The sequence below is a fragment of the Atta cephalotes genome, assembly GCF_000143395.1.
Source record: "Atta cephalotes unplaced genomic scaffold scaffold00009, whole genome shotgun sequence".
Classification (NCBI taxonomy): Eukaryota; Metazoa; Arthropoda; class Insecta; order Hymenoptera; family Formicidae; genus Atta; species Atta cephalotes.
This window is the reverse complement of record NW_012130073.1, coordinates 2100347-2114033: the sequence shown is the minus strand read 5'-3', so window position 1 is coordinate 2114033 and position 13687 is coordinate 2100347. Positions and strand designations below refer to the sequence as shown.

The 13687-nt window shown below is 31.9% G+C and overlaps 1 protein-coding gene across 1 annotated transcript in view; it reads left to right on the top strand.

Moving 5' to 3' along the window:
• The window catches only part of LOC105627619 (putative mediator of RNA polymerase II transcription subunit 26), a 36079-nt gene extending 32115 nt beyond the window's left edge, over nucleotides 1–3964 (top strand). The window contains exon 3 of the mRNA XM_012208896.1: nucleotides 3333–3964. Within this exon, the coding sequence (XP_012064286.1) occupies nucleotides 3333–3964 (632 nt within the window). The remainder of the gene's footprint in view (nucleotides 1–3332) is intronic.
• Nucleotides 3965–13687: the final 9723 nt, after the last annotated feature.

The following is a 13687-nucleotide window of genomic DNA, read 5'->3' as shown; positions in this document are numbered from 1 at the left end:
CACACACACACACACACACACACACACACACACACACACACACACACACACACACACACACACACACACACACACACACACACACACACACACACACTTGACACACGTGACTGTGCTAATTAAATATCGCGAACATTGTGGAACGTCACGAAAAATTGAGGCACTCCCTCGACCGAGATATTCGCATCATGATGTCAGTGACAGTAAAAAAGGAAAGAGAAAGGGAAAAAGAGCTTTTTAATTTACTTAGTTTTTGTAGAAATTCTAAATAGGTAATAGACATTATGGTATGCGAAAAGAAGCACTTAGTAAATTTAATTAAATAATACTACGTAATTAAATAATACTTAAAAAAATGACGATACGTTAATGATTCCTTTCCTTCAACTATCGACTTTAGCTTATCAAGCATTTATCTTTTAAGTAATTCCCATTAAGTGGCTATACATCGAGTGATTACCAAGTGTTTATTATTCGATGTCTCATTACGGATCGCGCGAATAACGCCGGTGATAGGAGCGTGAAAGTAAATCAGAGCCTCGCCTACTTGGACAGTTGCATCGTTATTTTTAGACGTTTCGCGCCTTTTCGCGGGAGACGAGACGTGCTGGCCCCGGGCCAGATTCGGCTGGGATTCATACGTTCGAATGCATCAAGCACGTGGAAGCGCCTTGACGCGAGGCCGCTTTCGTGCACGTGCATAGGCGCGCGCGTGCGAGACCGACGTCTCGCTTTTCTTCCTCGTGCCTCGACGAGTGTCTCCTTCCGCTTGTCCTCGTTTATGAGCCCGGGCTGAAATGTTACGGCACCTATGGAGCGGTGCCAAAAAGGGTATGCACGCTGGAAGTTGGGAGCTCTAAATGAATAGCGCTGAATTCGTCTTTAAATGGCACAGTTTAACGTGCATTTCCCTCTAGCGAGGCATAGCCACGCGAATGTGATCTCTCGTGGCTCAGCTCCGATATAACAACGAAAAATTGATTCTTAATAACGAACTCTGTAACTACGTGAGATTAGTGCGTACTAGAAGTTGCTGTACATGGAATTAGCAAAGTTAAAATATAAGCATATAAAATGTGTAAGCACATATAAATATTTTTATACAATTAAATACCCACACTGAGAAACAAATGATATTGATTCAATTAAAATCTATATTACGGGCTGTCACTAACATAAGTAATTAATTCATGTATGTTTTTTATTGACATAAAAGCCTTGATTATTGAAATAATAATTTATGCCTTTACGTCAATAAAAATACACACATGAATTAATCATTTATGTTAGTAATAAACAGCTCGTAATGTAGACCTTAATTGAATCAACAGCATTTTTTTTCTCAGTGCAATAATAATGTTGTCATGTAATTTAACAGTATGTTTAATGCTTCAATGTAATGCGAGTGATTGAATTTATTAAGTTAGAGAAAATGAAACTTAATATGTATATTTTTATTAAACGTATATTTCAGTATAATACTTATTATTAATGTATTTTCTCTGAAAACCGGTGTAAACATTATTATTTGTCAAACTCTCATTATTACTCCATAAATGGGAGAGGTGCACGAAGCTGCGTGACGTTCTTGCGTGCATACTGCAGTCTTGCGGCTAACGAAGGACGCAAAATTGTAGTATAAAATTACCGATAAAACTTGGCATGGAAAGAGGAACTTCTCAATAAGTTCATTAGCCGACGAAAATTATAATACGAAATACGTGTTGGCGAGATTTTTTCCTCGTAAACTCTTTGATTGCAAAAGCATTACGATGTGTCCGTGAGATTATCCGATCTCGCGGATTGTATAACCAATGAAACGGATTGAAAAACATTTCGAATTACGTGTGGTAATCGCAACTCGGGAAGCACACAGAAACACTGTACATAATAAGTTAATAATGATTTATTGCGCTTTATTACATGTGAATCATCTCGAGGACCAAACGAGAGAATTGACTTAATAAAGATAAGATAAACCGCTTGGTGGATGCGAAGTGATCGTTGCGATGGAATTATACTACAATTCAGAGACGCGAATGGGTTAGAGACGGCTAGGAGAAATAGAGAGGTGAAGTTAATCTCTCTCTTACATGCTCGTGAATACGACATCGAACCATATTGCGGAAGTGCCCTTGTCGAGAATTCGTGGTTGCATCCATATGAGGAATCCGGACCAACCGGATTTCCATCAATTGTGCCAGGCGCCAAGAATGGCATAGTTTGCAGAAACGCCCACGGTTTCGTATGTCATTCAGAACGCCTCCTTGGCCACATGGTCTCAAAAAAACTCGCTGTCAAAGGTTGTCGATTATCCTTCGCTTTTAAAACCTGAATTATTGCAGTGTTAATAATTCTGATTTCTTCCTCAAAGGGATTTTTTCCAACGCCTTATAATTTTTTTTTCTTAGAAAGATATTATGCCTTATTATGGTAATTTGAAATTATTTACGTAACAGAAAGTTAACAATAATTAAGAGTTTGTCTGAATATTTTTTAAATTTGTATGTATTATAATGCCTGTAGTTAAATTCTCGATTAATTTTATATAATTTTTTTTCTAGAATATAATTTATAAAACTGAGACACATATATTACAATTATATTGCAAATAAAATTTGAAATACAAGATGTATATTTATTTCTAATTATTATTTGATTACTTTTATTTATATTTTATTGGATTACTTTTATTTATATTTACCAATTATTAATTCATTATTTATATAATTGTTATAATTTTTGTATGTACATTTCGAGCTGAGATATTTATTCCATAATTTCACGATTTATAGCACTTATCCGACCGCGGGAATTTATAAATATTATTGCATATATCCGTGCGATTTCGGGAGGAAGACTCGATTACATCATATATCGATTATACAATTTTCTATTTACTTTATATCTATTTACTTTTTATCATATATAACAATTGATAATTTGATCAATTATATGAATTTCTATTTAACCTTGAAGAATGGTTCGATTGCCAAAACCATTTTTATAACGCGTGATACAGTTTATGAAAATCCTAATGCCAATTGCTAAATATTTTTTGTAGACATTTTTCATTTTTATATTCATGAACATTCTACGAATTATAAGTTTTAAGCTAATTTAAAAAATTATATATTTATAATGGAGGAATATATTCACTTCGTTATACGAATTACGTTATTAACCTTATGCATAATTAAATTATTTATTGCACCACGGCAGCGTGACAATTATATGTTTAAGCTATTTACATGATATTTTTTAACATGTAACATAATATCTTTGCACTCATATCAGTGATTTAACAAACGAATCCGTCAATTTTGTTGCAGAAGATGAAGAGGCAATCATTGATGTCGTGTCAGTCAAAACTGGCAAAAAGCAATTATCGTTCGCAAAGCAGGTGGCACACTTTGATCTGGAGTCCCAACGCAAAGAAAAATACGAAGACTCGGATGAAGACGAGCCTCCTGTCTCTCGCCGGCCTCGTGGTAGACCACCGGGTTCCTCAAAACGAAGAGCCAATCGATCTGGTCCCGCTCCGAAACGTGCTCGCATTCAGAACAACGTACATTCAGCTCATCAACAGCCTGAACAGTCATTCAGTACATCATTTCAGTATCAAAATTCGATGCGACAGTGCGCGTTACAGCGAGATTCATTTGAGGATACAGAGAGAAGGCGGTTACATAATAATATGGAGCGACAACGTCGAATAAACATGAAAGAATCCTACGAACAGTTAAGAATGCAGGTGCCAGCGGTTGCGGGCAATGATAGAGCGTCGAAGGTGTCCATCCTGAAGCAGGGGGCAACATTTATTAAGTCATTAACCGAAATTGGTAACAGTTTGAAAATTAATATCACAAACTTAAGGCAGCAGAATGAGATGCTCAAAAGAAAACTACAACAACACAAACAAATTTTCAACAACACTGTAGGCAAATTTTCATCTTTTTCTTAGAGAAAATTAAAATTAAACCGACACTGCGCATCTATCCGATTCTTTGCAACGCGTACATGACAACAACGCGTAAATTAACCCTGGAATACTATTGTGGGTGAAATTTCACTCAAGTGTTAATTCAAGCTTAATATAGTTTTTGCTACTAAAATTTTAGTGGCATAAAACAATTCTATAAGATCGTTTAACATTAAAATTTATTTATTTTTTGTACATAAAAATATAGTGATAGTTCAGTTATTTTATATTTTGTAATTTGTAAAAACATAAAAAATATAAAAAAAATTTTGATTTATATGGGTGAACTTTCACCTAGAGTAGTGTTAATGTAAGAAAAATATGAGTAGCATTCCAGGTTTAAATGCGCGAGATCCAAAATCTATTTAGCAAATTCAATCATTCAAATAACTAATCTAATCTATTCAAATAACTAAGTTAATTAATTCGCTTCAATTTTTTTTGTTTTTTCAAACAATTTTTATTATTCTTTTCAAAGTAATCATAGCAATTTTTACATTAATACGTAATAACGTATTAATACAAACCTTAGAATTTATCTTAGAATGCATTTTGGACTCGGATTGACTTGGTTCTAACTACTCTTTTTATACATTTTGTAAAATAGAAGAGTACAAAAAAGGGAGAAAAGTGGGAAACAAGAGATACTTCTCTACCAATGGATCTTATAATTAGATTCTTATCGCTCAAAATAGTATTCTCTATTTGAGTCCATTTTACGCGTAATGTCTGATTTGAACATCATTAATGATGTTTTTCTTTTTTCATTCTTTTTTGTTTTTAATTTTTATGAGAAGTCTTCTGAGCGTAAAGTTTCTTCGATCTTGAATGCCCCGCTCAGGTTTCTTTTAGCGATTTATGCTAAAGGTTAAGTAATTGCTTTCGGACACAGCTTAGTTAGTTGTGGTAAGAAAGTAAGATGAATGAGTCAGCCAAGTAACGTAGATAGAAATAACTCGTGGCATCTACGCGCGGCATTTTGCTTCATTCTGTCGATATAATGATTGTATTCAGTAGAAAAAACAATTATTGTAAAAATTTTTTTAATATGATCGGTTCATTTAGATCCAATAAGAACAAAACTAGTCATATTAAAGAATTTTATAACAATTGGAAAGCTTTTTCTGTTGGGCGTAACCAATTAAAAAGATGTAGTTAGAACTAAGTATTCATCATATTTTCTACTATTTTTTTCAGTTCTCATATTTTTTACTTATGTAACCTAAAGGTTTTCGCCTGTTCCACCATATCTTACAATGAGACTCGACTATACGACTTCATTTTTGATATAATAAAATGAAGAACATTGATGAATAACAACATAATCCGATCTTCTTCATGAAAAAAAACACTGATATCAATTTGCTAGACCTAATATCAATACTAATCAATTTTTTTCCATTTTAAGAAAATTATCTGATCTTAAAATTTAAAAATCAATATAAAGCTGTCTTTTCTCTAAACTTCTGGACTGTCTAGACTTTTTCAAGATATAAAAAAGTTAATCAATACACGAATAATGGCGACTTTATATTAATTTTTTAAATTTAAGATTGATTGGTCACAAGACAATTTTATCATTATAACAAAACAGATACTTATCAAAGAGAATTTGCCTTACATCCCGCGATTTTATGATTTTAAGAGATTTACAACAGTTATAAGTTATTTGAATAGATTAGCTTAGTTATTTGAATTTGCTGAACATAATTCATACAAAAATTGAAATTCTTTCCGATTTGTATAGATTGATTACAATATGATATGACTAAACAAATTTTTAGTCTAACATTGCAATCATGGTGGAAATATATTAGGTGTGCTTTTGCGCATCTAAAACATAAGATGGTACCCAGAAATCGCCATGTCGCTGAGGTTATTTGAAGTTGACGCTATATCATTATGACATTATGATATTATATATTTTTTTCTTCGGAAATCGAAAAAAATGTAAATTCCTGCATCCTTTTTTTTTCGGAAACTATTTGTACAAGTTTTCACTCGATGTATATCCCCTATTTGAATGATTTTACCTGCACATTAATTTCGAATTGAATTTCAGCAAATTGAGCAAATGTTAACTCATAAGTTGTATAATAATTAACGGGGATAATTAGATAATTGTAATGTCCCGCGAATAAAATTCCCGAGCTCTCGCGTGTCGATATCAACCGATGAGAGCATAAAGGATGACTCTCTCTTTCTGACAACGCGAGAAATCGCATGACTTTTTTTAATTCAAGTTTAGGATAAGAACTGGTAATTGTTGACAATCGTAGCACGCGTGTTTTCTCTTTTTTCTACTCTCCTATTTATAAAATACAAAGTACAAAGATCAGTTAAAACCGAGACGAGTTGAGAACCGGTAATCAGGTTGTTGGACAATAAAGTGATAAGGTTTCCTTCTTGCATGAACGATTCGCTTTATCTGCGCGATGGAAATTAAAATGCATTCCCCGATGACTTGTCGGCGTCAATGACTCGTACGAAAGTGCGACAGCAAGAGGCGGAATCGTTGAAGAGACCAAAAAAGGTATCTTCGATTGAGCTAGTCGGAGAGAATCTGATCATCACCGATCATGTTACATTCTTTTCATTGATCACAATCACGAAAAATTCTCTATTAATTCATAAAAATAATGATTAAAATAATTGTTGACATAATCATATCACGTGTCGATATCAATATTCATTTCCGCAATGTGTCACTTCAAAGTTACCACGACATGTTTAAAACCGCGAAATATTTAAAACGGCCGGCATCTGGTTGTGCGCAAAATGGTACGAAATTCTCGAAAACGAGCACACTTAATGTACTTCCACCATGGTTGGAATTACTATTCAACGATTTGCTTTCTGTTCTTTGTCGACACTTTCGTGCGACTTGTTAATATTATCAAGTTATAATTTTAATCGATTTTTTTGTCAAATTTTTATCAATTTTTATAGTTATATAATTTTTGCATTAATGAATTTTTTGTTTTATCTGTTTGGAATTAATTCCATCACATTTTGCTAAACTATTTTAAAAATTGATGAAAATTTGATCACAAAATTGATAAAAAATTGATTAGTTAGTTAAATATTAGAATTATAATTATTAGAATAACGATTGGCTATTGGAATAATAATTAGCATATTCTGTTTTATTATTCTAAGCTTGTTATTCTAATATTTATTTTTAGAGAATTAATAGAGAATTTTTTATGGTTGTGTCCAATGAAAAGAGTGTAACATGATTGGTATTTAAATTCTCTGCGACTAGCTCGATCGAAGATACCTTTTTCGGTATCTCGTTCGTAACATCGCGTCTTTCCAACGATTCGCTTTCCGCCTCTTGCTGTCGCACTTTCGCACGACTCGTTGATGCCGACGGGTCATCGAGGAATGCATTTTAATTTCCATCGCGTGGATAAAGCGAATCGTTCTTGCAGTCGGAGCAAACTTTATCATGTTATTGTCCAACAACCTGACTACCAGTTTTCAATCGGTTTATCTTAAGGCGCTTTGGATTCGGATTGTCTCGATTTTAACTGGTCTTTGCACATATTTTATAAATACGGGAATAGAAAAAAGAGAGAACAACACGCGTATTAAGATTGTCAACAATTACTAGTTCTTATCTTAAAATTGAATAAAAAAAGAGTCATGCGAGTTCTCGCGTTGTCAGAAAGAGAGTCGTTCTTCACGCTCTTATGAATCAGTTGATATCGACATGCGAGAGCTCGGGCATATTTCATTCGCGGGACATTACAATTGTCTAATTATTCTCGTTAATTATTATACAATTCATGAGTTAACATTCGCTCAATTTGCTGAAATTCAATTCGAAATTAAGGTACGGGTAAAGCCATTTTCAAATAGCGAATATGTGTCAAGTAAAAACTTGTATAAATAGTTTCCGAAAAAAAGGATATAGAAATTTATATTTTTTTTTATTTCCGAAGAAAAGAACGCAATATAATGTCATAATATAATAACATAATGACATAGCGCCAACTTCAAATAACCGCAGCAACATGGCGGCTTCTGGTTACCGCTCTTCTTATGTTCAAGATTGGTTGTAATAAGTAGGAGAGCGAGATGATGAGTCAGCCAAGCTACGTAGATAGAAATAGCTCGTATGCGCATTAGGCATCTACGCGTGGCACACTTTGCTGTTATTCTATGATATAATTAAAACACTGTATACATAGATAAATATCGAACAATAATAAGATAACAATAAAGGTCGCTTAATACGGGTATATATCTATGAACACCAATTGATTGAACAGTAAATGCGGACATTTGTTGTTATTCTGCAAATGTATAAAAGCAAATGCGAATCGAGCTCGATTCCCTTATGAGGCGGTCAACAGCAAAGATAATTCGTGCGCGATTTATGCGCGATGTGAAATGCAAAGGAAGTAAGTGACGTGGTTTGCTAGTCGCTTCTTAAACTGATAATTCTTTCCAGAGCATTTAACTTGTCCTTAATCGAATTTTGTGTTGAAGGATGTGAGAACACCTATTAGGAGAATATATATATTAGCACATAATAATTTGAGGTTGTATATTTATGCGTTTGTATATTTGTACATAAAAAAAGTCATTAGCTAGCTTTTTTTTTAATATAAAATATTAAGAGAGAAAAATCATTCTCTATCTAGTTAATGACTTTTTTTTACGTATAATTTACAAACACATAAATACACAATCTCAAATTATTACGTGCGAACACTTGCATCAATTCTTATTGAATGCTGAGGTTCGATGTTTGTTTGATGTTACCGGGGAAAAAATGAATCATTTGCTAACACGAACGCGAATATCTGAATAATCGCTGTTCGTTCGGTGTTCGTTAGATGTATATCCAGTTTTGGTGTACAAATTCTGCAACAAGATATAAGCCACGCGTAGAATTATATTTTTCGGCGGCTCTCATTTTTATTGTAGTTAGATTATTAAATATTAGTTATACTTTCTATATATCTTTTTTATTTCTCAAATTTCAATTAATCGTATCATCTTGATTAAACTCCTCGTTCATATGATTAGACTGCCTCGTACCTATTTTTTACTTTTGCACTCGAAATTTAGTTTTTTTTCTCTTTTTCCGTATCTCGAGACCGACTATGACTTAGGATTCACGTCGCGTTTTTTTATTGGGTATAATAAAATGAACTAAATCCCACGGATTATCCATTTTTTTTCGATTGGCGAAGTAGGAAACAGGCGTAATCGTAGGATCGATCGATTTTTTTTATAACACGGTTCGATCCCGCACAGAAATTTCATTTTAGTGACGCCTTTAGTAATATTACAGTTACATTTTTTATATTTTTAATTAGTTAATCATTTTGTTCTTGTAGATTTAAGTAGAACATTTTCATTAGCTATTTTCCGTATCTCGCATAATGAATACGTTTTTAACACATAAGTTTCTATATACCAACATAATAAATAGATTTAGGCATCACTAATTGAATATATTTATATACATATGCATATTGCAAATCTATTCACAACAAAAATATTGAATGCTTTAACAGCAAATAATATCAATTATTAATCATATTGTAAATATTACAGTAATATTGTAATATTATTGTTGTCGGCTTTCACTATAGCATCGCGCGTCGCCGGCACTTTTTACATCAAAATGGTTATATTACGCGATCGTACGATGGTTAGCCTTTGCACGATTTATATAAAAGAGATGATATGCGATATAGAGCAACGATTACAATGCACATATTACACATAAACACATACATATACACACAACGTCGTATATCATACATAGTTATGCACATGAAATACAAAAATATAACATATATATGTATATATATATATATATATATACATATGTATGTATATGTATATATACACATATATATATACATATATATATATATGTATATATATATGTGTATTATATGTATGTATATGTATATAAAGTTATACTTAAATTTTTTTTAATATAATTTCATATAAATAATAAATAATAAATAATAAATAATAACATGCAAATACAATATGCATAATTATGTATGTTACATAAACGACGGATTGATTAATCGAAGATGCGATCGTAGTGTTTTCGAATAAAGATTTTTTATATTGCTATACAGATATAAGAAAGCAAGAAAAAGAAACACGAAGCAACAAAAAGAAACATAATGTGTTCATTACATTTATAGGTAACAGTATTCGTTTGTATGGATATTTTTTACGATAGAAAAACGGAAGATGAACGCGAAAGTGAGAGCCTTTCGAGAAAAATACACAAACACACACACACACACACACACCAAACTCTTTACACACTTAACACATTGTACAATAGTTATTGTACACAACAGACATACACACGACACGCAAACGGATACAGTTAAATAGGAACTATTATTTGACGACACGGAATATTTTTAATTGCACGTTTAATATATATATTTATAAGTACACATGAAACATAGTAATACAGTTTGCAACGTAGTAATGCAGTTCGGAACACGGGCGATCATAATAGTTTCCCGACGGCGCGGGCGGAAGAAAATAGAATACATTATTATTAAAGACCGCGAGAGAGATTCTTAAAAAAAAGTAAAATATATTTATACTGTATATACACATACAAATTATTTCGGAAATCAGGGTACAACCGGAAAGAAAAATTCCTTATATAAAAGAAGAGGTGAATAAATCAGATTGTGGCTAATCAAGTGCACGCATGTTTAAATATTCAAATTCGATTTTTTCAGAAACAGAACTTTGTACGAAAAAATTTTATTTTATAGTTTCGACTATTTATATATAAGAAATTATTTTCTTTCCGGTTATACGATTTCCGAAACACTGCATACATGTATGTACATATATATTTTTTTCAATCAAAATATAAAAATGCATCTGTCTACACTGAATTCTGATTTAAAATATATACATTTCTCTACTTTTTATATTTCGAACGTCGCTTCATGTCGCTTATCTCGCGAAAAACTCGAAGAATAAATGAGATTAATGATGAGACTTTCCTGCAAAGAAAAATTGTGCAAAGACAATTTCCTTGTGTCGTTAATATGACGAACTATAAATGGAAAATGAATTCTTTAAAGTCTCTTTGAAAGTTCTCTTTTTAATGAATGACTCCAGGCGCGAATATTTTTTTTCAACCCGACTTCTCGCGATTCAAGAACGATTCTTCGCTGACAGCACTATAGATTATAAGATTAACGAAAGGAAACTCGATGATGTACCTCGCAGCAAATTCCGTTCTCGACGGAGACGGAAGCCTTCTCTCGCGTGAATCCTTGCTTTGTCGTATTTTTTGCTTGCACGTGTATCCGACCTGTGAGTTCTCTGAAACGTGCCAAATAATATCAATTTAGTGTTTATAATAGACTGAAGTCGGCTGTTCAGCCATAGTTATATTTAGTGCAAATAATTAATTGGGTTGACATTACATCGGAAGTCGATGACCTTAAATTAAAAGAATAACTTCAAATTTTCCTTATATTGTTTTTTTTTTTAATTAACTAGCTTTCTAGGTCTTCTCTCGGCAAAGATCTCTATTGAAAATTGCTTAAAGAGAAAGGAAAAGCAGATTGAGAAAAAGTCGCGCAATTAATAAATCGTGTTTTTTCTCTTTTCTGTGATCTTTTTATCTTTCTCTTGTCTCAGAAAATTTTTCTCGAATCATTTGTCATTCTCTTTGATGTGTTCGAGACGACAATTCAAAAATTAAATCTAACTATAGAAATTTCGCAAAAAGTGAAGAGATCATATTCTTTTTTCATTTTTACGTAAAGTGAAGTGATTAAAGTGTATATAGGAATTATGAAGTAATTTTTTAGAAATAGAAATAGTTAATTCAAATTAACTAAAGTAGATGTGTTTAGATTAGATAAATAATTAGGTTTGTATAAACATGCTATAAAATAAATGGAAGATCTCTTTTAATTGTCGTCTCGAACTCACGATTCTTTTTCACATAAATATATGGCATGTTTATAAATTTCGAGCAAATTATGTTTCGTTAATGTCATAAATGACGTAGCAAATGATGTAGCAGAAAATGTAAGCTGTCGGCACGCTTTGCAAATTAATTAATTTTATATTGGCCATTAAAAAATGGGCGAAAGGAAGAAATATCGTAACTTTCACCAACAAAATAGATTACAGTAATATCTTTTTCTTTTGCAAAATCTCGAATTTATATCTTCATCTAGCTAAGTTTTGTTACTACACACATTTTTTTTTGGTACATGAATAAGAAGTTATTAAAAACAGCATTGTTTCTGCTACTTTATAAATTCATAATCGTACAAATTGCTCGCAGTCAGATTTTTTGAAACCTATATCTCGTATCCATCCTAACGAGTACACACGTACCTGCTAGTTACACTATAGAAATTTAATAATAATAATAGTTACAATAAAACTCTAAAGAATAGTTTTTTGTAATCGACTTGTGTCGGTCTAGCTTTAACTTATAATTACAAAACAAGGGGGCACGTATTAATATTAAAAACGATAAACTTGGCACACGAGCCTCTCTCCTTGCCACATAAACTTTCGAAAAATTCCTTTTTGTCAATATACGATACTTTGTGAAGTCAGAAATTTATGTTTTCTTTCTTCATTTTCATCATCCTTGTTTTCTTCATACTAGAATCAGGAGTGAGGCTCGGTATGTCTATTTCACGAGCTATATATGTGTTATACAGGATATTTCATTTCATATTTAAAGGATACCTCCCGACCATAAATCATAAGAAGAGGAGTTTAATTTCAAAAACATAATAGAAATTTTTTATATATTGATACTACTTTATATATTAATAATTTGTTTCTCTAATTTTTTAAGATTTTCGAATATACACTCCGAAATATAGATCCGAAATGAAATATTTTGTACATGTATATATTGCCTACTCTTCGTCGGGCTCTCCATAGCTATTATCGTTGCAAACGGTTCGTATCCCGAGTTTTTCCTAGACTTCAATCGATGATGTTTAAAAAATAAAATAGTAGCTTGAAGGCGCAGATTCCTAAGATGTGAGCGAGATTTAAATTTGCCAACTACAGTTAAATAATACGTACCTAGGTACCCCCCACGTGTACCTAACGATTGTTTACACAGAGTTTTATATATGTATGAAAAAAAGCTTGATGTAACATAGTTTATACAACATATTATATTTATATCCTTGAAGTTTAAACGAAACTGTGGAAATGACAAAGAAAGTAGTGATGAAAATGAGGGTCTTGACAGGAGTAGGATAGAGAGTGAGAATTAAAATGTCAATGAATATATTTTATGTAACTTAGATTTTTTATCCAGAGAGCAAGGAAAGATATTTTTATTTATCCTCTTTATTTTTATATACAACGTCGCTATTATATCGAAAATAATCTCTCGTCCTATATAATAACGATTAATCGGACGAGAGATTTGTAATGGCGATCGAAGTAGATACTGTTACGCGAGTTGATAAAGTACTTCTGGCGCAATAGCAGAGAGGTGAATAAGAAATTTATCAGATTATATAGCTAAGTTTACATAAAAGAAAATAGGAAAAATAATAGACGTTAATTATAATTGTACATATATAATTATGTATATGTACATAATTATATGTGTATAAAATTTTATATATATATATTATATATATATATATATGTATATATATATATATATATATATATATATATATATAT